Source organism: Vigna unguiculata, chromosome 3 (genome assembly GCF_004118075.2).
Source record: "Vigna unguiculata cultivar IT97K-499-35 chromosome 3, ASM411807v1, whole genome shotgun sequence".
NCBI lineage: Eukaryota > Viridiplantae > Streptophyta > Magnoliopsida > Fabales > Fabaceae > Vigna > Vigna unguiculata.
In genome coordinates, this window is record NC_040281.1 from 40,156,440 (window position 1) to 40,183,879 (window position 27,440).

At 36.1% G+C, this 27,440-nt stretch overlaps 2 protein-coding genes and 1 long non-coding RNA gene across 3 annotated transcripts; 1 reads left to right on the forward strand and 2 right to left on the reverse strand.

Moving 5' to 3' along the window:
• The first annotated feature begins 214 nt into the window (after window positions 1-214).
• On the forward strand, window positions 215-1,212 carry LOC114175276 (peroxidase 63-like). Its single transcript, XM_028060058.1, has one exon. It carries the CDS (start codon window positions 244-246, stop codon window positions 1,174-1,176), a length of 933 nt encoding a protein of 310 aa, XP_027915859.1. The 5' UTR covers window positions 215-243; the 3' UTR covers window positions 1,177-1,212.
• A 12,291-nt stretch (window positions 1,213-13,503) lies between these two features.
• Window positions 13,504-15,237, reverse strand: LOC114176657. The gene is made up of 3 exons (XR_003603036.1): window positions 15,142-15,237; window positions 14,952-15,038; window positions 13,504-13,690 (listed from the first exon to the last, which is right to left on the reverse strand). It is a non-coding gene; the product is annotated as an uncharacterized LOC114176657 (long non-coding RNA).
• An 8,285-nt stretch (window positions 15,238-23,522) lies between these two features.
• LOC114175668 (metalloendoproteinase 2-MMP-like) lies at window positions 23,523-25,027 on the reverse strand. Its single transcript, XM_028060446.1, has one exon. The coding sequence runs from the start codon at window positions 24,814-24,816 to the stop codon at window positions 23,701-23,703; it is 1,116 nt and encodes a 371-aa protein (XP_027916247.1). The 5' UTR covers window positions 24,817-25,027; the 3' UTR covers window positions 23,523-23,700.
• Window positions 25,028-27,440: the final 2,413 nt, after the last annotated feature.

Sequence of the window (27,440 nt, forward strand, 5' to 3'; positions counted from 1 at the left end):
GAATTTGCACCTCAAAAGCAAACTTGCTTAAAGGAGGATCATTAAAAAGGGTAACTAAAAGTAGCCATCACCTTCCTCTGAATTCTCACTTCCACAATTCACCCAACAATGCATTCCTTCAAATTTAATTTTCTCATAAAGCTTCATCAACTTTAGCTTCATACAAAAAATTCACCAAACATGACACTATACAACAACCCTATCACCATTTTCCTCTTCCTCTCCCTATCATTCCTCCCCTCCATGCAAAACAAACTCACTCCCGATTACTACAAAAAAACCTGTCCCAACTTCCTCGAAACCGTCCGAAAAATCGTTAAAGAAAAACAACATAACACGCCCTCCACCGCCGCCGCCACCCTCCGCCTCCTCTTCCACGACTGCATGGTCGGCGGCTGCGACGCCTCCATCCTCGTCACCTCCAACGCCTACAACACCGCCGAGCGCGACCACGCCGTCAACCTCCAACTCTCCGGCGACGGCTTCGACGCCGTCTTGCGTGTCAAGAACGTCCTCGAGCTGGAGTGCCCGAACGTCGTCTCGTGCGCCGACATCCTCGCCGCTGCCGCCAGTGAACTGGTGGCGAACTCCGGCGGACCCACCTTCACGGTCCAATTCGGGCGAAAAGACTCCCTGGAATCGAAAATCTCCAGCTCGGAAAACCAGTTCCCGTTACCGAACATGACTATGTCCCAAGTGATCCCCCTCTTCGCCAAAAAAGGGTTCTCCGTGCAGGAAATGGTGGCCCTGATCGGCGCACACACCATAGGGATGTCGCACTGCGACCAGTTCGTCCACAGGCTCTTCCGCTTCAGCAAAACTTCGGAAACTGACCCCGCCTATAACCCGGAGTACGCGGCGGGGCTGAGGAAACTCTGCGAGAACTACACGAAGGACCCTACCATGGCGGCTTACAATGACGTGATAACTCCGGTGAAGTTCGACAACATGTATTTCAAGAACTTGCGGCGAGGGTTGGGGTTGCTGGCCACTGACACTGCCCTCTTCACTGATCCCAGAACGAAGCCCTTCGTTGAGAAATACGCCGATGATGAAGCCAAGTTCTTCCAGGACTTCGCTCTTGCCATCGAAAAACTCAGCGCCTTGGACGTCAAAACCGGAAAGGATGGAGAGGTTCGGAACAGATGTGATGCCTTCAACGCGCTTTATGGGTGATCTCAGACATTCACAAAGATTGCACTTTTCGCTTTCTCTCTTTCTCTCTCTCTCTCTCTCTCTCTCTCTCTCTCTCTCTCTCTCTCTCTCTCTCTCTCTCTCTCTCTCTCTCTCTCTCTCTCTCTCTCTCTCTCTCTCTCTCTCTCTTTCTGCAAATTCACTTTGTTCTTCATCTCTTCCCAAGCTTATTAGTTCAGAATGTGTATAGCATGGCCTTTTAGCTCGAATGAAATTTGTAGTTTTTTTATTAACTTTATCGCTTTTCGAAGATGGAAAATTATTTTTATTACTAAATTTTAACAATTTTCTTTTATAATTTTACGGTGTTATTTTTTAATTAGTTTTTATTTACTTTTTTCAAAATTTTAAAGTTATTTAAGAAATGACATATCATATCATAAGAAAAAAATTATCAAAATTTATTAAAAATATAACTGTCCTTCGAATAAACACTGTATTCCTTTTTAGAAGTACATGAAGTGGGTATTTTGATTTTCCTATCGGATCAAATAAAGATACTAATATCTACCATTCAGGTGTTTTTTTCAGTGTGAATTATGGCAATACTACTTGCTATCAATTTACAACAATGATTTTAAGAATGATATGTTAAATTAGGATATTTCGTTAAAAGATAAATCAAACTTTTTAATAAAAATAGTTGTAAATTGGTAATATAAAATTGTAGGTTAAATTAACATTTGATCCGTATTTTGGTTTAGTCTTCTCAGTTCAGTTATAATATATTTATTTTGGTCCATCCACCGATTTAAATGATTAACGACTGTGAGTTAATTTATGATTTTTTTGACTTTTAATTGTTTTTTATTTTAAAAAAAAATTCACATATCACACTAAAATCTTGCCACATGGTTAATGTTATTGTGTTAAGGTTAATGTTTTATATTTAATTTGGTTCTTATATCTATTGTTGTTATTCAATTCAATCTTTTTTTTCTTTAAAATGAGAATTTTTAAAATTAATATCAAATTTAATTTTTATACAAATGTTATATTAATGGTTTTATTAAAATTTATATTTTTATTAAATATTTTTTATTTAGGTTTACGGTTGATTTAAAATTAGAATCAATATTTTAAGTGTGAAGACTAATACCATTGGTTTCAAATTTTAAGATTATAAAATCACATAAAATAATATTTAATAAAATATTAATTTTAATAAAAATATCATTATAATATTTATATAAAAATTAAATATTTTCAATTTAAAAAGAAATACAATTGCTCTATTTTAATAAAAAAAAAGATTAAATTAGATAAAAATAATAAATATAGAAATAAAATTAAATATAAAATATATAATATTAACTTTGACATGTGAATATTTTTTAAAATAAAAAAATAAAAAAATATAATTATAAAATTAAAAAAGAAACTACAAATTCTTACGTGACAAATACCGTTAATTAATCGTTAATTATTTAAATAATATTAGTAAACATGAAATATTTAAATGATGTTAGGACCAAATAATTTAAAAATCGTATGATTTTCTATGGATCGTTGACAAGTTTACGCGTGAACAAACAACCTTGTCCAATTTGGGTTGCTTTTTGCACTCCCTATTTTATTCTTCACATCTTTTACATTTTCACGAGTACTAAACCTGGACAAGGAAATCTTTCACCTTTGTCTCATTTAGCATATTTTGAATTGAAATTCTACTAAAATGTCTTAAACGTTGATATCTTTTATGGTATATGTAAGGCCCAGTTTCATGCCCTAAAGCTTTAAGGATTGTCCTTGAGTTATTGGGTCTTAGGGCTGGCCCAAAAGATAAAGCCTCCCAAGTCTGACCTAATTCTACACTTTTCAGATTTCTGCTACCTTGGTGCTTAGAGCCGCATCCGCTTTCTCTGTTAGGGTTCCGCTGTGTTTTCAGTTCGCTTTCAGTTTGGCCCCATCCTTAGCTCACGTAAGTGCTCTCCGACTCGTAGTTTCCTTCTTTGGCCTGTTTTCGTAGTTGTTGTTAGGGTTCCATAATAACCCACTCTTACACTGTTTTCCAACTCTGAGTCTGTTCCTAGAAGCTGTTTGTGCTCCACAGTTTGGGTGTCCAGGTTTCCAGCTAGCCTTGCCCAGGTACGGGAAGTTAGAGTTTCGAGTTTGAGTTGTTTTTGATCTGTTTATGAGTTTGCTGGATGTTTGTATGGATAAATCGTGGTTTGTGGTGCGTGGGATACCTTATATGATGGGTGGGTTTGGAAAAGATGCATCTGCTGCAGGTGAGACCAAGGCGAGAACTGGTAATCTCCCCAGACGAGTCGGACTCGCCTAAGCGAGTCTGGCGGAGGCTCGCCCAAACCTTTTTCGTGAAAGGTCGCCCAGGTGACCAGTTCATTCTTTTGAGCGAGCGAACAACTCGCCCAGGCGAGAGGGGTCTCGCCTAAGCGAGATCCCGCGTTGGTTCCTGTATCTGTTTTTGAGCCCTCGCCTAGGCGAAGGGGGCTCGCCTGAGCGAGACTGTCTCGCCTGAGCGAGATCCTTCATCCTGAGCGAGGGGCTGGGCGAGACAGTGCGTGGTTTGGGTGCTTGGTTGCTCTTGGATAATTGGTAATTGTTTGGGTATGATTGTTATGTTGAGATATGTATATATATAATGGATTGACATGCATGTGTGACATAATTCATGAATGGAATGATGGATATCGTGGAAACTTGGCATGTGAAATTAATGAGTGAGTTGGAATTTATGGGACATGGTATTGATATGAGATGAGGCCCCATACACATGAGGTGGTAATGACCAATGGTAAGGATTCAACATTTGATACGAATGAGGAATTATTTTCAGGGGTTGGTATGAAATTGAAAGCATGATTAGTGTTCCCTCATTGTTGTTTTATGATTCTTGGTGTGTGTTAGTGTGTAATTCCTTGGAGTCTCTAGGTGAGACCTTCAGGGTTACACTTCAGTGGTTGGGACGTAATTCCATGGCCCCTTTTAGTGGGTGTCTATGGTGGTGCCCCATCTGTATAACTAGGTAAGGATTCAAGGTAAGGTTGCATCCTGACGCTCTAAGGGGTCAGTTAGTCTCACATAGAGTGGACTGACTCTTGTGGTGAGAGTAGTAGGAGGCCTGAAATCCATTAAGGGCTAACCTTGTGGTGAGGGAAAACTGATTCATTGTAACACTTGTAACACATAGCTCGGGGGTGAGCAGCTCAGGGGTGAGCAGAGGTATCCACCATAAGTGCAAGTACCCGCTGAATCCGACCAAGTTATATGTATCCGGATGAGTCGAGTCGTGTCATAGTGTATTGCCTGAAAGTCATAACATGCTTGGTTGATTTGGGTGTATGATTTGGTGAAATTATATCTGATTTGATGGATGAAATCTTTTGTGCTCTAGCTTACCCTACTTTCTTTGTTGTGTGTTCTGTTGTGTGGTACTTTCTTTTGCGATGATCATCAACTTGTTGGTGTGAGCAGATGCGAGGAACACCCGCAGACAACATAGTGGTGATGGTTCCGCTACATAATCTGCATGGGTTGGAACTTAGTTTTCTTTGGCCATTCTTTAGGGCTTTGTCCCATGTATTTCATCATGTTTCATTACTCTACTTGTAGGTTCTAGAATTTTCAACTGTTTTCTTTGGCATCTTGGTGTGCCTGGTTTTGTAGGGGTTGGGTTAAGGACCCCAAGACTGCGCTATTGTACTATTTATGTGTGGCGTTTTCTTTTAATTACGCTATTAATTAAATGGGACGTTACATTTGTGGTATCAGAGCGGTCATTCCTTAGGTTTGTGGACTTGGATTGTCTGCTTAGCTTTCTCTATGTGTCTCTGAGTGTTTAGTTAAAATCCTATCTTACCGAGCCTAACCAAGTGATTTTCTATGTTCCAGTGAGCTATGGCACCTCACCGTAGGAACGCTCAATCCTCCCAGGGCGATGCACCGGACATCGCAAGAGCTATAGAAGCCATGGTAGCGACTATGGCACAGCAAAGTACTGCGATGATGCAGCAGCATGAGGCATCTATGCAGCGACAGGCGGTGTCGCTTGAGTAGCAACAGGCAGTGATGCAGCAGATGGAGGCTGCAAGAGTAGCTGCTAAGGATGCTCATCGACAGCATATGGAGGCCCTCCGCCAGCTGGAGGAGAACAGGGCGGCTGCCCCTATGTTTGGTCCTGAGCCACGACCTGCAGTTAGGGAGTGGAGTCTGGAGGACTTTCTGAAGCACCATCCGGCGAAGTTTGATGGCAAGACTAGTCCTGACACCGCAGACCAATGGCTGAAGGACCTGGATCGCATCTATGATGCAAAGATGTGCCCCACAAAGAACAGGTTGGCATTCTCTGTGTATATGCTCACGGGAGAGGCAGAACATTGGTGGATCAACACCAAATCCATCCTAGAGGAGATGGAGGAGCCTGTGACGTGGGAGGCTTTCAGGGAGAGATTCCTCTTCGAGTACTTTCTAGACAACATTCGGTACGCAAGGAGGTTGAGTTCCTCCAGTTGACCTAGGGAGGGAAGACTGTGTCAGAGTATGTTGAGAGATTCAAGCACCTCAGCCATTTTTACACCTTGCCACTTGATGAGGAGTGGCGATGCAGGAAGTTTGAGAATGGTCTTTGCGGTGATATCCGGTTGATGGTGGCTCCTTTGTCCATCAAGGACTTTGCCGCTCTAGTGGAGAAGGCCAGAGTAATGGAGAAGATGAAACGTGAGGTAGAAGGCCAGCGTCGACAGCAGCCGCAGCCGCCTCAGAGGATTGGTTGACCATCTGGGTCCAAGCCCAGACACGAGGAGAGGAGGAGACCATATGATAGGCCCCACCATCAACCTTAGGGGTCTAGGAGCTTCTCCCCTCAACAGGGTCGAGTACAGTGCTACATATGTGGAGGCCCTCACCTGAGGAACGCTTGCCCACGTATGGAGGGTTATTGCCGGTGCAACAACTGTGACAAGAAAGGCGACTATGGGAAGGATAGAGACAACAGGCCTCAGGCGATGGGCAGAGTCTACGCCATGACCGGAGCAGAGACGGCAGGTTCGGATTACCTCGTTATGGGTTATTGTGTGATTTCTGGGATGAGATGTTATGTGTTATATGATTCTGGAGCGACACACTCCTTTGTGTCAAATGCATGTGTTGAACGGTTGGGTCTGCCGGTCTGCGAGCTGCAGTGTGAGCTTGCGGTGTCTACTCCGACGTCGGGTTTAGTCAGTACGTCATCCTTATGTGCGAGGTGTCCAGTGGAGGTAGAGGGACGCAGGTACAAAGTGAACCTAATCTACTTGCCTCTACAAGAGTTGGAGGTAATCTTAGGGATGGATTGGCTTTCTGCCAATCGCATTCTTATAGAGTGCCGAGAGAAGGGACTGTTATTCCCAGACTCGAAGGAGCCTGAGTTGTTATCGTCCCAAGGGGTTCTGAAGGAACTGCGAGGTGGTGCACAGTGCTTTGTGATCTTCACGCATCTAGAGGTGGAAGGAGGAAGGATGGAGTCCGCCATACCAGTAGTGCAGGAGTTCGAGGATGCATTCCCAGAGGAAGTGCCAGGGCTACCTTTCCACAGAGAGGTGGAATTCTCTATCGATCTAGTGTCGGGGACGGGTCCGGTATCGATGGCTCCATACCGCATGGCTCCGGCAGAGTTGGTTGAACTTAAGAAACAAATAGAGGAACTGATGGCAAAGCAGTTTATCCGACCCAGCACTTCGCCTTGGGGAGCACCAGTGCTGTTAGTGAAGAAGGATGGGACTTCACGTCTGTGTGTGGACTATAGACAGTTGAACAAAATGACAATCAAGAATAAGTACCCTCTCCCGAGAATCGACGACTTGATGGATCAGCTACATGGATCATCAGTGTTCTCGAAGATTGATCTGCGGTCGGAATACCATCAGATTTTGTAAAGGCTGACGATGTACAGAAAACGGCCTTCAAGTCCAGATATGGCCACTACGAGTATGTGGTTATGCCTTTTGGGGTGACCAACACTCCGGCGATGTTTATGGACTACATGAACAGGATCTTCTGGCCCTTCCTAGATAAGTTTGTCGTAGTCTTCATAGACGACATCCTTATTTATTCCAAGACTCAGGAGGAGCATGCAGAACACGTGAGGTTGGTACTTGGTGTTTTGAGAGAGAAGCAACTATATGCCAAGTTGTCCAAGTGTGAGTTCTGGATGGATGAGGTTCAGTTTTTGGGGCATGTGATATCCGCCTAGGAGATTGCAGTGGATCCTGCGAAAGTCGAGGCAGTGGTCAAGTGGGAAAGTCCTAAGTCGGCCACAAAGATCAAGAGCTTTGTAGGGTTGGCAGGCTACTATAGGAGAGTCATAGAGGAATTCTCCAAGATAGCGGCGCCTCTGACTTTACTTACTCGGAAGGACCAACCTTTCACTTGGACAGACAAGTGTGAGAAGAGCTTTCAGGAGCTAAAGAGAAGGTTGACAAGTGCTCCTATATTGGTAATTCCGAATGTGGGGAAACCGTTTGAAGTCTACTGTGACGCATCTCATCTTGGGCTCGGCTGTGTTCTAATGCAAGAGAAGAAGGCGGTGGCGTACGCTTCGAAGCAACTTAAGGTGCATGAGCGTAACTACCCCACTCATGACCTGGAGTTGGCAGCGATAGTATTTGCCTTAAAGATCTGAAGGCACTATCTCTATGGTGCTCAGTTCCATGTGTTCAGCGATCATAAGAGCCTGAGGTATCTGTTTGACCAGAAAGAGATGAACATGAGGCAGAGAAGGTGGATGAAGTTTCTTAAGGACTATGATTTCGAACTGTTGTATCACCCGGGGAAGGCAAATGTGGTAGCGGATACCTTGAGTAGGAAGACTGTACATACGACACATCTCATGATAAAGGAGGTGAAACTGCTAGAAAAGTTCAGAGACATGAGACTACAAGTGGAGTTGGGGTCCGAATCCATTAGGTGTAGTACCCTTACTATATCTAGTGACTTTTTAGACTCAGTCAGAGAGAGGCAGTTGTTGGATGCCAGTCTAAACGGAGTCAGAGAACAACTTGGGTCGGATGAGGCCAGAGACTTTACTATGGATGATGATGTATACTGAGGTTCCAGGGCAGGGTGTGCATACCTGACGATGCCGAGGTGAAACGATTGATCCTTGAGGAGGGGCATAAGAGTCGTCTTAGTCTGCATCCCGGCATGACTAAGATGTACCAGGATCTCAAGGAAAACTTCTGGTGGCAAGGAATGAAGAAGGATGTGGCGCAGTTTGTATCAGTCTATCTGACTTGTCAGAAGGCAAAGGTGGAACACTAGAGACCCGGTGGGATTTTACAGCCTTTGGAGATACCCGTGTGGAAATGGGATAGCATCTCGATGGACTTTGTGACCCATTTGCCATGGACTTTTAGGGGACATGACACCATCTGGATGATAGTGGATCGATTGACCAAGAGTGTCCACTTCTTGGCGATGAACTTGAGGATGTCCATGGCCAAGTTAGCCCAGTTGTACATTAAGGAGATCGTGAGGTTGCATGGAGTACCTTCGAGCATAGTTTCTGACAGAGACCAACGATTTACATCCCAGTTCTGGCAAACCTTACATGAGGCTTTGGGGACCAAGTTGACGATGAGTTCAGCCTACCACCCTCAGACCGATGGCCAGTTTGAGAGGACGATTCAGTCGTTAGAGGATTTATTGAGGACGTGCATATTGAACCACTTAGGTGCTTGGGATGAGGTATTACCTTTGATAAAATTCACCTACAACAACAGTTTTCATGCGAGCATAGGCATGGGGCCATACGAGACTATTTATGGCAGGAGGTGCAGGACCCCACTCTGTTGGTATCAGGATGGGGAAGCGGTATTGGTTGGACCAGAATTATTAGAGCAGACCACTGAGAAGGTGAGGATGGTGAGGAACAGAATGCAGGCTTCTCAGAGTGGGCAGAAGGCATATGCAGACCGTAGGAGGAGGCCTTTGGAGTTCGCAGCTGGCGATCATGTGTTCTTGAGGGTGACCCGAACCACTGGTGCGGGAAGGGCTCTCCGCTCAAGGAAACTTTCTCCTAAATTCCTTGGCCCATATCAAATCACGAGGAGGATTGGGCCGGTGGCTTATGAGATAGCTTTACCCCCTCAGTTGGCAAACCTTCACCCAGTATTTCATGTCTCACAGTTAAGAAAGTACGTGTTTAACCCAACTCATGAGTTGAAAGTCGAGGATATACAGATCAGGGAAGACCTCACAGTGGAAGTACCACCCATCGCTCTAGAGAATAGCAAAGTTAAGGAACACTAAGGAAAAGAGATCTGCTTGGTTAAAGTCATATGGGATCAGAGAACGGGTGACTCGAATTGGGAGTTAGAGGAGGACATGAGGAAATCACACCCACACCTTTTTACCTGGTAAGTATTCATTTTTTAGATCGAAAATTTTTGTTGTCGGGGAGAATGTAAGGCCCAATTTCCTGCCCTAAAGCTTTAAGGGCTACCCTTGAGCTATTAGGCCTTAGGGCTGGCCCAAAAGATAAAGCCACCCAAGTCTGACCTAATTCCACACTTTTTCAGATTTCTGCTACCTTGGTGCTTAGAGCCGCAGCCGCTTTCTCTATTAGGGTTCCGTTGTGTTTTCAGTTCGCTTTCAGTTTGGCCCCGTTCTTAGCTCACGTAACTGCTCTCCGACTCGTAGTTTCCTTCTTTGGCCTGTTTTCGTAGTTGTTGTTAGGGTTCCGTAATAACCCACTCTTACACTATTTTCCAGCTCCGAGTCTGTTCCTAGAAGCTGTTTGTGCTCCATAGTTTGGGTGTCCAGGTTTCCAGCTAGCCTTGCCCAGGTACGGGAAGTTAGGGTTTCGAGTTTGAGTTGTTTTTGATCTGTTTATGAGTTTGCTGGATGTTTGTATGGATAAATCGTGGTTTGTGGTGTGTGGGATACCTTGTATGATGGGTGGGTTTGGAAAAGATGCATATGTTGCAGGTGAGACCAGGGCGAGAATTGGGCGAGAACTGGTAATCTCGCTCAGGCGAGTCGGACTCGCCTAAACGAGTCTGGCGGAGGCTCGTCCAAACCTTTTTCGCAAAAGGTCGCCCAGGCGACCAGTTCATTCTTTTGAGCGAGCGAACAACTCGCCCAGGCGAGAGGGGTCTCGCCTAAGCGAGATCCCACGTTGGTTCCTATTTCTATTTTTGAGCCCTTGCCTAGGCGAAGGGGGCTCGCCTGAGCGAGACCCTTCATCTTGACGAGGGGCTGGGCGAGACAGTGCGTGGTTTGGGTGCTTGGTTGCTCTTGGATAATTGGTAATTGTTTGGGTATGATTGTTATGTTGAGATATGTATATATATATATATATTTATTTATTTATTTATATATATAATGGATTGACATGCATGCGTGACATAATTCATGAATGGAATGATGGATATCGTGGAAACTTGGCATGTGAAATTAATGAGTGAGTTGGAATTTATGGGACATGGTATTGATATGAGATGAGGCCACATACACATGAGGTGGTAATGACTAGTGGTAAGGATTCAACATGTGATACGAATGAGGAATTATTTTCAGGGGTTGGTATGACATTGAAAGCATGATTAGTGTTCCCTCATTGTTGTTTTATGATTCTTGGTGTGTGTTAGTGTGTAATTCCTTGGAGTCTCTAGGTGAGACCTCCGGGGTTGCGCTTCAATGGTCGGGACGTAATTTCATGGCCCCTTTTAGTGGGTGTCTATGGTGGTGCCCCATCTGTATAACTAGGTAAGGATTCAAGGTAAGGTTGCATCTTGACGCTCTAAGGGGTCAGTTAGTCTCACATAGAGCGGACTGACTCTTGTGGTGAGAGTAGCAGGAGGCCTGAAATCCATTAAGGGCTAACCTTGTGGTGAGGGAAAACTGATTCATTGTAACACTCGTAACACATAGCTCGGGGGTGAGCAGAGGTATCCACCACAAGTGCAAGCATTCGCTGAATCCGACCAAGTTATATGTATCAGGATGAGTCGAGTCGTGTCATATTGTATTGCCTGAAAGTCATAACATGCTTGGTTGATTTGGGTGTATGATTTGGTGAAATTATATCTGATTTGATGGATGAAATCTTTTGCTCTAGCTTACCCTACTTTCTTTGTTGTGTGTTCTGCTGTGTGGTACTCTCTTTTGCGATGATCATCAACTTGTTGGTGTGAGCATATGCGAGGAACACCCGCGGACAACAGGGTGGTGATGGTTCTGCTGCATAATCTGCATGGGTTGGAACTTAGTTTTCTTTGGTCATTCTTTAGGGCTTTGTCCCATGTATTTCATAATGTTTCATTACTCTACTTGTAGTTGCTAGACTTTTCAACTGTTTTCTTTGGCATCGTGGTGTGCCTGGTTCTGTAGGGTTTGGGTTAAGGATCCCAAGACTGCACTATTATACTATTTATATGTGGCGTTTTCTTTTAATTACGCTATTAATTAAATGAGACGTACTATAGTATTCTATTTTTTATCCTGTCAAATATTTCTTAATATTTTATTTAATTGTATATATTAGTATTTGCAACATAAAAGTCTTAGAGTACCTAGGTTTTGATGTGGTAAAATAATAGTTTTAAATTTAAAACTTGGGTGTTCTTGTGTAAGAACCTCTATTTTAAGAATAAAATATATTTAATTATGTGATTAAATTAATTCCAGAAGCAATAATGATTTACTTTAGCTAAACTATGACTAATTTTCCTTCAATAAATATTTAAAGAATTTAATTATAATAGAGATCACATAATTATTTTTTATTGTCATTTTTAGCTAATATAGGTTACATAAAGTTATTCTTGGATATACTTAGAAAGCTTTTATAGGATTGACTCTTTTGTTTGGAGTTTAATAGTGAAAGACCTCTTTTTCTTGAGAAGTCCATCTTTTGTTATAACTCACCACTCAATTCTATTTTATTGACTTACTTAATGAAGCCTTGAAAAAACCTCAGCCTTTAAAGCCCCAACGTTAGCCTCAGTTTAATTGTCTAAACTTAAATTCATTTTACCTATCATTACTCAATAACTCAACATTATTCTTCTCATTTTAAACTATTAATTTTTATATAATTAAAATTTAATAAATATTTTTTAATATAAAATTTATTTAAATTTTATCTCGATAATGAATAATTCAAGTTATGATATAACACATCTCTCATAAGCTAGACCGAAATAGATATACTACATGCAAACGCGGTTTAGGCTAATGAGAGCAATTTTTCCTTTCGGTTAAACCACAAGTGCTCATAAACGTGTTACGAGTGCTTTTCATCCTTTTCTTTTAATCAAGTATTCAATAAACAAAAATTATATTAGATTATAGCACTTTCGTGGCTTACAAGGTAAATCGTCTACACTGCTTTTTTACCTGCTATCACCAATTCACAATATGTAGAATAATTATTTTGTCTTGTAAATATTTTCGAAATTAAATATTCTAAAGATTTGAGAGAAAACTTTATGTCAAAACTATTTCTAAGTTCTGAAAATTCTTACTCAACTTTTTATTTTAGTCTCTGTATATAATTTATTTTTCACTGATTCTTTATACATATCAAACCATTTATCTTTATACATATCAAACCAATATTTATCCGTGAAAGAAAAAAAAATGCATTAAAAAAAATTCACAACAATTGCATATCAAATAAATATTACTAACAAGAGAATTAGAGTGTGTGATGCAAATACTAGTTTAGAATCCTATATTTACGTAACCAAAGAGATTTAACTATTATGTAAATTGTTGTACATCTTTTGATACCCTTTTTGATTTATAGGCCTTGCATTTTAATATTTTACAATACACAACAACTTTTTTATCCCAACACTCAAATATAATAAAAATAATTATATTAAAAAAGAAACAAATCTTCTATACAAATTAGAAAAGAAAAAAAGAACAAAATTAAAATGTTAACTATCTATTGAAAAATAAATGAATAAAAATGTTCTCCTACGAAAGATATACTCACCTTTTTTTACCCTCTATAATCTAAAAGAAACTAAATTTCCCTACTTTTAACTATCATAAATAAAATGATATCATTTAGTAAATGCTAGAGTTTAAACAAGAGTTTAACTTTCACACTATTAAAAATAAACAAATTGAGTAATATTTAGATAAATTAAGTAATATGTATAAATTTATTCATAACTTAGTATTGGTGTGACATCCATTTTAAATAGAATAAATCTACTCAATAAAGCATCACAGAGTTATAATATTAAAGGAGCAATCAGATGAACATGAAGCATAAGAAAAGAACTGATACAGTCATTCGTAAGAGTACTGGAAAAGGAAACTTAGTACTGGAAAAGGAAACTTAGGCCTACTACCATGCCCTGAACAAAGAAAAGATTCTAAAAGCTGATAGTGTAACAGTTTTCAAAAGGGGTTGCCACTAAGGCAACTATTACAAAAAGGCCCCATGGCCGTGAAACTGCTCCTAAGAGCCATCAAAGCAGAATACTCTAAGTTGCACCGCCGCTACCACCAGACCCATCTTGGACATTTCTCTCATCTGCTCCCACCAAAAGGTGATCATCGCAAAAGAAAAATAAGACAAGCACAAACACAAAAATGAAAGGGTAAGCTAGTGTAAAAATAACTTTAACATATCACAACAGGCAAGTACTTAAAACAGTTCCAAGCATGCAACACAATAGGCACAGAGAATCATGTTATAGCAAACAAGCAGGACACTATGACTCAATTATCCGGATAAATATATTAAGATCAGATTCACTAGACGCTTGCACTTGTGGTGGCCTCTACTGCTCTGCAGAGCCATTGCCAATGGGTTTCACCCTACCACACACAAGGTTAGCCTTTAAGCGTCTAAGGCCATTATCCTGCCAAAGACTAGGGCCTCCCGCTACTCTCACCACTTGGGTCAGTTTGTTCTACATGAGACTCACTGACTCTTTAGAGTTTCGAGATGCGATCCTTACTTGAATCCTTATCTTAATATATACACTACACACCACCATGAGATCTCGCCACGAGACTCATGGAATTACGCCTATCTCACACCAATTTCATGTTTCTCATACCATAACCACCACCTTTATCTCATACATCCAATTCTCATGCCACAATACCACCATCCAATAGTTCCAAACCATACATTAATCCAAACATGCCACTTTCATTTCATACAAATCCAATAACACATGCATATTCAAAATAATACTCAGCCACAATAGAAACAGGGAACAAAACAATGAAATTTCGCACTGTTCTCGCTTAGGCTAAACGCCTTCGCTCAGGCGAAATAAATGGTCTCGCCTAAGCTAGGCATTCTCGCCTAAGCGAGACTTGAAAACAGTAGCACAGTGAGCACACTGCGAGCCCTCGCCTAAGCGGATCCATCTCGCCTAGGCGAGACTGCCCTTCGCCCAAAACACAGATCCCTCGCCTGGACGAGAACGCGAGCAAAGAACACCAGGTTTTCTTCGAGAACTCGCTTGGGCGAGTCACTCTCGCCCAAGTGAGACAACGCGTCATTCAAAACAAGAGCCCTATGCCTGAGCGAGCTGCTCGAGTAGAACCTGGGCGAGTCTTATCTATTCTCGCCTAGGCGAGATGAGCTTGCTTAGGCGAGAATGACAGTACTCGCCACTGTTACACGCATGCAGCAGGAACACATACTCAATAGCAACATACCGAACGCAAACAGGCCAGTTCATACTATCCAAAACATCATTCAAGCATAAAAACATGGAATAGACCAAAAGCACGCAAAAATAGCTCTTAAACACTTAAAACCTAGCTTCCCTTACCTTGCTTAGGTACCCAAAAAGGCAACAAACCCGCAACTACGAATATAACAGCTCCTAGAACCAAGGTAGTGAGTTGAAAAGTGGAAACTAGAATAGAAACAAGGGTACAGAGTTAAACCCTACCCAGACCAACATACAAAAATGGTGGGAAGGAGAAAAACTGACTAGGGATCTCAAGTTTTTAACTTACCTAGAAGCAGGATGAACGTAGCTAGCCAAAAGGAGGAGGGTTCGTTGTGCCCTAGCAGAGCTCTAGTTGGAGAAGAGGTTAGAGAAGAGAGATCTGTTTTTCTGCAAATGAGACAGAGTGCATGGGTTAGGGGCTGGAAAGGGGTATTGGGTCCCCCTTACTAGGCTGACCTCAGGCCCACGAAAGGTTAGGCCTAACTCAGAAAGCTGAAAATGGGGCTTACAATTGGTAAAAGAAATTTGATATTTAAATCCCCTAGCAACAATAAGTAATTTATTTTTAATAGTTTAAATGATAAACATATAGGTTGAGTATAGGTTGAGTAATGGTGGACGAGATTGGATTTGGGTCCAACCAATCTAGTATAATTCGAACTTAACATTTTAAAATTCAATCAAACTATTTACTATGTTGAGTTATTTATATAAACTATTTACTATGTCGAGTTATTCATATGTGGATAATTCGCAGTTAAATACAATCAGGTTATTCAAAATTAATTTTTACTATATCAATTAATAAAAAATACTTTTATTTTAATTTGCAATAAAAAAATAAATTAATATAGTTTAGTAATAAATTTTCTTAAAACAATTATCATACCAAAAATAAATTGAAAATTTAAACATATGTAGTGACTGAATTATGAAAATTTAATAATTGACAAAGTATACCGACCATTACAAGATTTTAAATTAAAAATTCAAATGGTTTATAGGACATGTTCCTCAACCAAAGTTATAGTTTGGTAATTATTTGATTTCATTTTGTAGTCTTATAGCTTGTGACACCCAAGTCTTTTTATCATTAATGGTTGCAAAAAGCTTTTGGTAAGGTATAGACAATATGCAACAATGGATGCAAGGTTATACTATAGCTACCTAAAATATTTGTACTAATAGGTGATGAGATAAATGTTGGGGATATATAAAATGTCAGAACCTAACACCACCACCAATGCCACAATCAGAATTTAGATTCATCCCGCATAAAAAATATTTGATAAGGGATTAAAAATTAAGATGGTATTCCAAATAGAGTTTAAGAGCTTAAGCATCCAACTAACTTAATAGAATTTGCTTAGAGTTTGTCACATTAATCACGCATGAGAGTCATGATATCTCTTTAAAAAATGTATTGGAGATATCTTCCAAAAAAAAAAATTCAGTCTGTGTATTTTTTGAAATAAATGCCTTCAAAAAAAGACCACAATTAGATATAAGAAAAGCAGTTGAAACTTAACAAAGTAATAAGTAAATTTAATAATAATAATAATATATAATAATAATAATAATAGTAATAATAATAATAATTAAAGTAAAACAAATATCTTAGATGGACTAAGAGTCACAACATTGGTTGTTGTGACTAAGATGATGAACCAACTCTCTTTGCATGTTACTTAAACTCCTCCCATCGTGTAACCATTTTACTCTAACATTAAATGAAACAAATTATTAATATACATAATAACATAATTACAAAATTATACCTCCAATACTAAATGCACTCTCAGAGACAACGGTAGAAATAAGGGTGGGCAACGCGTCTCTAACCATTCTTGATAGAGTGGGAAACCGTGAGGAATTTGTTTTCCACCAAACCAAAATATTAAGTTAGTCAGCACCATCAACAACAGGCTCATTTAAATACTTTTCTAACTCATTTTTTCTATCTATGTAGTCTTTTTCTCTCAAATGCTTCTTAAAAGTATTAATCCTTGTAAAACAATTTCAGGAATTCCAACAATGGTTGATGTATCAGATTCAGAAGAAAATACAGTTGTACAAACATATGGCTGCTTAGGCCTATGTTGTTGTTCATCATGAACAGATTTGTATCATTGATACATTTTTTCAATCTACCTTGTATATAATTAGTTAATTCTACAACTTTGTTTGGATCATGTTTATACATTTCTTGAAAATTCTAAATCACATACTCAAACTTTTAACGAAGATAAAAAATGACACAAAAATACAATAAGTGATTGATGTTAACAACATTACTCCAATACTTGTGATACTTCAGCTTCATATCACAAACAATATGGGCTAATATACTATTTAGATTCATAGTTGTCTTGTCAAGTACAAAATAAATAGTATCCATTTGGTGAAATGTAATGTGTATATGCAATGATGTAGAAAAATATTTAGTGGCTTTGTATAAAATTTTTATAAACTTCACAAAAGCTTGTGCATGTTTCCAATCACTAGCAGTTGGGGGACCTTCATCACAAAAAAAAAAAACCCAAATAGCTAGAGCCTATACTGTCAAGCTTTTCAAATGCAACTTGAAATTTTATTGTTGCATCTAAGATCATATATGTGGAATTCCACCTTGTGGGAATATCAAGACACAATAGTTTTTTTACAATCAATTTTTGAAAACTCTATGCATTATCTAAACTTAGTCAATATTTATGGTGAAGACCTTAAGAATTTGACAACATTCATAATACGTGTTATTGAATTATGCAACTCTTTTAAGTCATCACTTACAAATAAGTTCAATATATGAGCACCACAACTGATATGAAAAAATTGGTCATCCATTACTAATCCACTCATATTCGTCATTCCATCATTTTTTTAAATATGTAATAGCCACATCATTAGATGATCAAGTGAGTGTGGACACATTCCTAACTCCTCATTCCCTTATAACTTCTTCAACTTTCCTTCCTATTGTTCCCCTTTATAATATGGCTAAAAAATTGATTATCCTTTTTTTATACGTCCAATTGCTGCCTATGAAATGTGCAATGAGTGTTAGGTAGCTTAAGTTTTGAATTGATGTCGAACAATTGATCCAATAATTGGTGGTGAGTGCTAATCTAACATATTTTGACTTAAAGAAGGTCTTTAACCAAACTTTTTCATCTATATACAATTTAAAGCAATCTCTAACTATTTTGAACCTTGATGGGACAACAAACAAAGGTCTACAGAAATTCTTAAAACCCTCACCTCTACCACTCTAAATGGTTGTTCATCCACAATAATAAAGATAACAATTGCCTTTCGACAAGCTTGAACATTAAACTTTTAAGTGGTTGCAAGAAGACTGTTATTGTCGTCACTTTTAAAAGTGAGAGTTGTTTTGTTGGGGTCATTTGTGGCAACAAATGGAGATTTAGGACACAACCTTTTAAGGTGATTAAGAAGGTTAGATGTTCCATGTATCTTTAAATCACATCTAAATTGCTTACAATGATTAAATCTTGCAATTGAATCTGTGGGTTCAAGAGATCTTATGAAGTGATCTAAAACAATAGAAGTTGTTTTCTTACGACTAGCATTTGGTTTAATTTTTTTTCTACTTTTGGAAAGAGGAACATTGTGGTCCACTCCTACAAGTTTAATTGTAGGGTTTGGCTGGTCAACTTGTTGTAAACTTAGAGGCAATTCTTGACTATGTGTATTCATTACAACTGTAACGAAGAAGTCATAATCAATAACTACCAATCATAGTGTTTAATTTATTTTAGAAATTTCTATGTACAAATTTAATTGTTTGACCTTTCTAATATTGTAAGACAATATTGATAGAGAATAAATAGTTTGATTTTTTATGTAAAAAAGACAAAAAGAATATCTTTTAGAAAAATTAGATCAAATAATCACAAATGAATCACATTGAATATATAGGCTCTAACAATAAACACACTCTCACAATGCTCATCCTCTCATAATAACAATTTAAAAAAGAACTACTAGCCTAAATCATTAAACACTTCCTAATAATGAAATGCAAGCTTAAAATTTGACACCCTTAATATGTTTTCAACAACCTCTAACATAAAAAAAAATCAAAATTAGATAATAAAATATAGGATTCAATCTCAATGTTTCTCATTTTCTCTTAGTACAGATGGAGTTTATTTTATCAACTAAGCTTTAGATCGGGATTCATAAACAAAATTGCAAATATTTGTTGGAATTTCAATTTATTATGCAACTGTTGAGAAATATTTTCTCTACAGCATAAACACAAACCAAATATAACAAGTCAACAGACTCCATAATAGATAGGTACCACAATGGACCAAGCACAAATCAATTGAATCACATATAAAAAAATCATAAAGGAAACTGCTAAAAAAAACTTCATTGGTCAAAAAAGATGTCTCACATTCTAATTGCTAAAAATAAAGTATCTTATGCATCAAACCACGACAAAGAATAGGGAAAAGCTCACCAGCTAACAATCGAAGTAATGTAGTGACCATCGATTTAGTTTGCAAAACCAAAGTGCACGTAGCAACAAATAAGTGAATTTGAACAACAAAAGAGAAAACACACTAAGAGATTATTGATGCAAGTCATGTCAAAAGTTAACATTCAAGTTTTAACTTGATCCATCACGCCTTGAATTCGTCATAGGCAAAGCAACCTTCAACCACATAATCCACAACCAAAGAGCCACCACAAACAACCTTCTATGCAACTCTAACAGTCTCAACGAAAGGCCACATGCTCACAACCAATGGGTACTCTTTTAGAGACAAAAGATACTATAAAGATCTGAACAACTTAAACTGACATCAAGAAGTGCATTTTTTTCTACTCCCTAACCAGGCATCCAAGCTTAGTTATGGGAACAAAGCTCAAAATTGATTACTTGTACTTTGATTACCATACTCAAATCACTATCTAGTTAAGAAAAAAAAAAGAATACTAAGGCTGCTTAAAGAAAAACAAAAACTATTGTTGTTTTCAAGTACCTACGAAAAATGATCTCGTAATAAGAAACTTAAATGTTGTGTGAAGAATGGAAAAATGACCATGGTATTTTTTGTTTGTGAAGTGAATAGTAGAGTTTGATGCTATGTGTGTGAAAAATTGAAGAGCAGTGATGTTTATTAGGGTTTGATGTACAAAAGTAAATATGTTTAGTCTTAAAAATTTATAATAGTAAAATATTAGGTTAAACCATTCTATTGGTCCCCATTTTGTAGAGAAATCTCAAATTGGTCCTTTTTTATTTGCCTCAATTTAGTCCATATTTTGATAAATTTATTGCAATCCGGTTCTTTTCGTTAGTAATGCACTAACAACGTTAAAGAGGTGTCACGTGTCAGTTCGTGGTTTTTTTATTTAGTTTTTAAATTTTGTATTTTTTTAAAAAAATTTAATTTTTTTAAAAAATAAAAAATATTACCATGTATTAAGCTTAAATGTGGCAATGGCATTGCACATATAATGATTGAATGTGAAAATTCTCAATTTATTTTTATTTTGTCTTAATTTGGTTGCAATTTTAAACTAGAGTAATTTAATCCTATCTATTTATAAACCAAATTTAACTTTTATATAAATATTACAATGATATTTTTAACAAGATTAAGTTTATTTAAATTTATATTTTACATTGAACTTTATTTGGAATTTGTTTCAAATATTTATATATCAATATTTTTTAGACAAATGTTATAGTTGGTTTAAAAAGAACAACTTTATAAATTGAAATATAAAATTTTAAAACAGTTTAATAACAATTTAAAATGTTATAAGTTGTTAAATATATTTATTTTAAAATATTTTTATAACAATTTTAAAATAATTTTATAACAATTTAAAATGTTATAATTTGTTAAATAAAATAATAATTTAAGATTTTTTTACAAGAGAAAAATGAAATAATTTAACCAAAATATTACTGTGGGCTTAAGTATATTTTTTCTTTCGATTGTATCAGACGCGTTCGATTTTTTTTTTCTCACCCTTAATATGTATGATCCGTCTTTTTCTCAAATTATCCAAAAATAAATAATTATATCTAATCATTTTAAATGATGAGGCTACCCGGTCATCTCATAAATTATGATACTACCTATTACGAGGGAGTCTGCATCATTCCAAGGGTTCAAGTAGAGATGGCAAATAAACTCGTGCCTGTGGGTATCACCCGAACCCGTTCCCGTTTTGACGGGGAATCCCCGCTTTGACTGGGTATGGGTATGGGTATGGGTAATACCCGAAATTTTCAACTGGGGATGGGAATATATATATACCCGCCCAAATACCCGTCCCCGCTTAAATTACTAAACTATTTATAATTTATTAAATAATCTAAAAAATATATATAAATAAATAATATATTTACACATAAAATATAATATAATATAATATAATATAATATAATATAGTATATATACATATAAATAAAATATACTTATATATATATATATATATATATATTTACACATATACATGTAATATAATATAATATACATATAATATATATACATAATAATATAATATAATATATATAATATATACGTATAAAACAAATTAATCATTTAACTAGTGAAATCTTTTATAAACAAATTTATAACATTACAAATTTATAAAAATTTAAAATATATATATATATATATATATATATATATATATATATAAAAGCATAAAATATCTACGCATATATATATATACATAATAATATAATATATATTATTATATTTATATTATTATATAATATAATATAATATATACTTAAAATAAATATATATCTATAAAAATATATATATATATATATATATATATATATATATATATATATATATATATATAAACATAAGATATCCACACATATAATATATATACATAGTAATAATAATATAATATATAATATAATATAATATAATATATATAAATAATTATATATATATATAAACATAAGATATCCACACATATAATATATATATACATAGTAATATAATATATAATATAATATAATATAATATAATATAATATATATATATATATATATATATATATATAACATATTTCTCATTCTCTTTGTTTTTTGTTATACACTTTGTTTACTCTCTCAATTGTCTGGTTTGTTTTTCAAGATTTAATTTTGAAGGTAATTTTTCTATGTTCAAATAGGTGTTCCTCAATTTCATTCTATGAAATAATTTTTAGGTTACACATTTGATTATCTTTATTTATTTATTTATTTTCATGAAAATGTTTGACTCTTATTTTGTAGCTCTTCTTTTTGTTAATTTGGTTATACACTTTTTTACTCTCTTTTAATTGTTTGGCTTGTTCTGTAAGGTTTAAGCAGATCTTCAAGGTACTTTTCCTTTTATCATAATCTTAATTATACATTTTTTTTTCCGTTATGTTATATTCAAATGGATATTCTCAAATTTGGGTCACACATTTAATTATCTTTACTCCTTTATGATAATGAATCTGATGAAGAAGGTACATTATATTCTAGTAATTAAAATTTTCAATTTCAATTATTATATCATATCTAATTTTTCATTTTTTTTCTATGTGTAGGTGGATCGAATGCAAATGAAACCACTGATCATTTGTAAAATTAATAAATATTTTGGTTATTATAAAATTTTAGTAATGTGTAATTTTTTAGCTTTTATATAATTATTTGAATTTTATTTAGTTGTTATTTGATACTTTAATTTGAGATTTATACTATTATAATATTTTTCTTAATATTTGACATCATGAAAATCAAAAAGAGTATGTTATTTTAATATTGAATATTTTGATAGTATCATGATTCCATTGGTGTGATTTTTAAATTTTTTTATAAAAAATATTTAATTGATATATGGAACAATAAAAAAATGGGTATGGGTATGGGTATAAGAAAATACCTGTTACCCGGTGAAGATGGGGATGGGTCAAAAGTTGTATACCCGTTGGGTTTGGGGATGGGGATGGGGATAAATTTTTATTATGGGGATGGGCCGTACCCGCCCCACCCCATTGCCATCCCTAGGTTCAAGGGGTCATGCGATACGAATGGACGAAATAAAAATAAATTTAATATTTGTTTTGTAAAAGTTGAATTATTTAAATGTTTTATGCAAGTGGAGATTATGATTATACTAAAAGAAAATTGAATTTATTTTGTAAGATAAATTAATAACTTGTACAAACCAATAATGATAGGTTTTTATGCAATAAAAAAGTATCCACGCAAAGAGCGCGCGTGTAGGTCAATGCAATCATTTGATCGTTCAGGCAAGTTCCGTACCAGAAACAAATCATTTATGCTCCTACTAGTTTTGTTTCCATCCTTGTGTCAAAAAAAAAAAATACAACTGTATCTTCCATAGAAGAAAAAAATCTGTAAAATGACATTGATTATGTCTATAATAAATTATGGGATTGATTATTATATTAAAATTACAATATACAATTTATTATATAATACAAATTTATATTTTTTATAACAACAAACTTTTAAAAAAATATTAAAACAATAAACAAAAGTAAAATAGTTAAAAATATATATATTACTATTTTTATTTATTTCGTTTAATGCAATAATATAATTGTTATTCTCATTCTTTTTCTACTCACTTTTGATAACCGCTTCCCGGAAAAAAATTTAGCAGATTAAATAATGAATTTTATTATATCATATACACGGAGGAATTCTATCTTGTATATGAATGTGTATACAAAGTTCACCAATGTAATGTGAGCATGGAAAAAGAAGCTGCAATGTCAGCCAAGTCCAAATAAGGCCAACGATACCCCTGGGATAAATAATAAAAAATAAATCCTATAATAATGTAAAATATAAATATGAAAAAGTCAACAAAGTGAAAACGCTCCAGGGAGAGGAATTGGAACCGTCGCTGGAGTCTCTCTCCGGTGCTGACGTGGCACTGGATCCATTGTAATTGGGATTGGTACCGTAGAGGTATTGAATCCCTTGGATATCATCCTGCGCCAGCACCACCTTCTTCCTCCGCGACGAAATTGTCGGAAACATAACCGCTTCTTCCACAGACGAGTGACCTAACCCTAGCAAGTGCCCAATCTCGTGCACCGCCACCGATTCCAAATCCACCGCCGTCGACAGCGCCGACTGCGTCACGTCGCCGGAAACGACCCAGTCCTCGTCGGCATCCAGGTGGAACCTCCCGTTTGTCGGCGAGAACGCGTGCGCCAGCGTCCCTAAACTCCCGTCGAACGGCTCTCCGTCGCCGTGGTCACCGCTGAAGAAACCGATCCTGATGTCGGCGCTGAAGTACGACGCCGTTTCGCGGAACTTCAACGACGTCACCTCCGCCCACCGAGCGAACGCGGCGGCGAAAACTCCTTTCACTGTTTCGCTCAGGCTGTTGCCGGGATTGAACGCGTACGTGAGCTCCTCCGTTCCCTCAGGCCACCGCGGCATGCCGGGGAACAGAGTGTAGTGCGCCACCGTGTGGAACCGCGGCTTGCTGGATGACGCCGTTTCGTTCTGCTTTCCGGCGTTCATCGTCGAAGTACCGTTGATTATGTCAGCGACGCCACACCGCGGCAGGACGATCTGCTGAAGCGTGGAGTCGTCGAGGAAGCCGGTGACGTTGAGGTTGAAATTCTTCTGGTAGGTTTTGATCGCTGATTCGAGAGCGTCGTCAAACTGATCGGAGAAGTTCGATGGCGGCGCGTGAGAGATGTAGCCGAAGCGCTCGAAGTAGGATTTTAGGTTGGCGAGGCCATCATAGTTATCGCCGAGATGGCAACCGGTGAGGTTACGAAAGGCATCCCACGCGCCTCTCGGAGGCGCGTGGTCGGGGAGCCACGATGAGACGTTGGGGAAGACTCGAGCTGAAACGACGAGGTTGGTGAGAGAGAATGAAACGAAGAAAGCAAGGATGATTAGTTGGTGAGATTGGGGTTTGTTCATGTTTGGTTTGGAAGAAAATTGAATACAACTTTTTCTGGGAAGGTTGAGAACTGGAGAGGAGTATAAAAAGTGTTGAGAGATGCATTGTGAAGTCTTGCTGAGGAGAAGTATTTGGTAAATGTGATGTGATGAGCTTTGAAAAATTTGGGCTTCTTCTGTTGGAAATTTCACTGCAAACTCTTCTGTACTTTCAACATCTTTCCAAGGTATACGTCAGCGCTTGGGGTTGTTCAGACACTTCGCCGTATTACGCGGCTAATTTAATATTTACCTTTTTAACAACTTAATAATTACATTTCAAATTAAAAAGGATTAGTTTGTTCATTTTTGTGAATATTATTTAAATTATTATATTAATGGATTTTATTCTAACCTAAAAATATTAAACATAAAAGACAAAGAAATTGAAGTTAATATCAAAACACAATTAATGTAATTGGTTTTCTTAAAATTATTACATTGTTTCAATTAATTTTGCACTTGTTTATCATATTAATTTATCTTCTCGTTCTTTCCTCAAAAAATTCCTAGACTGTTGTCAATATATAAACACAATCATGAATTTTATTTGGAAAACATCGAAGATTTTTCTTTTCTAGTTTTTTTAAGAAACTCAAGAGTTACTTTATATGTAGGTTATCAACTCTTTGGAAGGTTTACCTCTTTGCAATTACGGCTCTTGCAAATTCTGCCACTAAATTTGTTCAGTGGCATGAAAGATCTAAAGCAGTTGCGGTTGTAAACGGTTGGAGATAGGTGGTACAGTGATTGGTTTTTTTTATTAGCATCTGATTTTTTTTTTCATGGTGGCTTATGTTTTAATATTTTAGTTTTGTTTAGAAGATACAAGGGTAAAAATAAAGGATATTATATTACCCTTTTAACTAAATAAATAAATAAAATATAGAGTAAACTGTTAGTAATTATTTATTAAAGTTTAATGAATATTGAGTTTTATAATTGTTTGATTTAGAATCCACAGTGAGGTTTTGTATATTCTTACATTTTCATTTGGAGCTTTGCTTACAAAAATAAAATTGTAGTAGATAATGTAATTTAATGAGGGAGAGAAAGCAGTACCGAGAAAGAAAATGGTTAGAGGCAGAGAGTTGTTGAACGATAGCAACTGAAAAAACAAAAAAGAAAATGAAGAGAGCGGGTGAACAGTTTCAAAGACTGTTGGGTGACGGCTGCAACTGTCATGAGTTATTACATTACACGTGGCTCAAGTTTGGTTTCAGGGTTCAAAGAGTTGATTAAATAAACATACAAAAGTAATTGATGTTTAACCTCAAGGTTGTGTTCACTTTAATATTTTCACATGGAGGAAAGAGTAATGATTGGGAGGTAATATACGTTTTTATCTCTAAGGATTTGATAAAGGAGAAAAAGGAAAAAATACTTTTCATGAAGAAGGTGATATCAACAAGATTACAATTATACTCTAACTTTATCTTTTGTTTTTTAATTTAATTTAATTCACAAGTATCAGTTTAATACTCAAAATTTTAAGATTGTTATAAAAAAATATAAAGTTAAAAAGAAACTATCAATTATTAACTTTTTATTAAAATATGATATTTTAATTTCTTCATTTTAATATTTTTATAACATAAATCTAACTCATTTACTTATAATTTTAAATTATTTTCAAAATCAAAGACAATTTAATAAATTACTTACAAATTTTCACAAATTTTATTTATAACATTCATTTACACCTCTAAATCTCTTAAATAAATCATTTAAAGTGAACAACACAAATTTTATTTTCGATCTATCCAAATTTATTATTTTTCTCTCCCTTAAATTAATATTCACAAATAAATAAACCATAAATATTTGAAAGCATAAAGTATAATATACTTAATACTAATTATGATTAGTATTTTTATTAAGTTTGTGATGAAAAATTGGTTTTTATATATGTAATACATAATATATTCATACTGTTTAATAATTTTGTATTAAATATAGTTTTTATTCTTCTAATATTGGAAACTGTCCGAATAAAAAGTCTACATATTTACTAATGCATCCAAATAGAAAAACCTTTCAGTAGATAACGGACTTTTGAAGTACGGAAAGGAAACTTCAGCCACACATTAATTTATATTAAATCCGAATTGTCTTCATTATGCACATTACTTTTATAAAAGTAAATAATATTGATAAATGCAAGTTTCATTTATTTAGGTACAAAAATTGCAAGACAAAATAAGAAAGGAAACATTTTTTTTAAATGTTCTCATATTTTAATAGTGTTCTCCTAGCAAAGATAAAGATTGACAAATTTTGGTTAGTCAAGTTCTTAAGATTTTTTTTTTAAGGTCTTGTCGAGAGTTGGATGAAATATTCAAGTTGACTTCTCATTTTGTAAATTATAAGTCGGGTTCTTTATGTTGTGATGTGTGTTTATAAGAAAACATAGCGGCAATGGAAGCTTAGTATAAGCTTAACATCATAATCAAAAGAATGAATCTTACTGATAAACTTTCATTCATGGATCAAATTACGTATAAATAAGAAATATATTAGGATTAAATATGTTTTTTGTCGTTAACTTTAAAGTGAAAATTGAAAATAGTTCTTTCTCAAAATGTTAGACCAATTTAATTTCTCGT

What these genes read in the sequence shown, in the direction of transcription:
- LOC114175276 (XM_028060058.1), top strand. Translation starts at nt 244, where the DNA reads ATGCAAAACAAACTCACTCCCGATTACTACAAAAAAACCTGTCCCAAC.
- LOC114175668 (XM_028060446.1), bottom strand. Translation starts at nt 24,816, where the DNA reads ATGAACAAACCCCAATCTCACCAACTAATCATCCTTGCTTTCTTCGTT.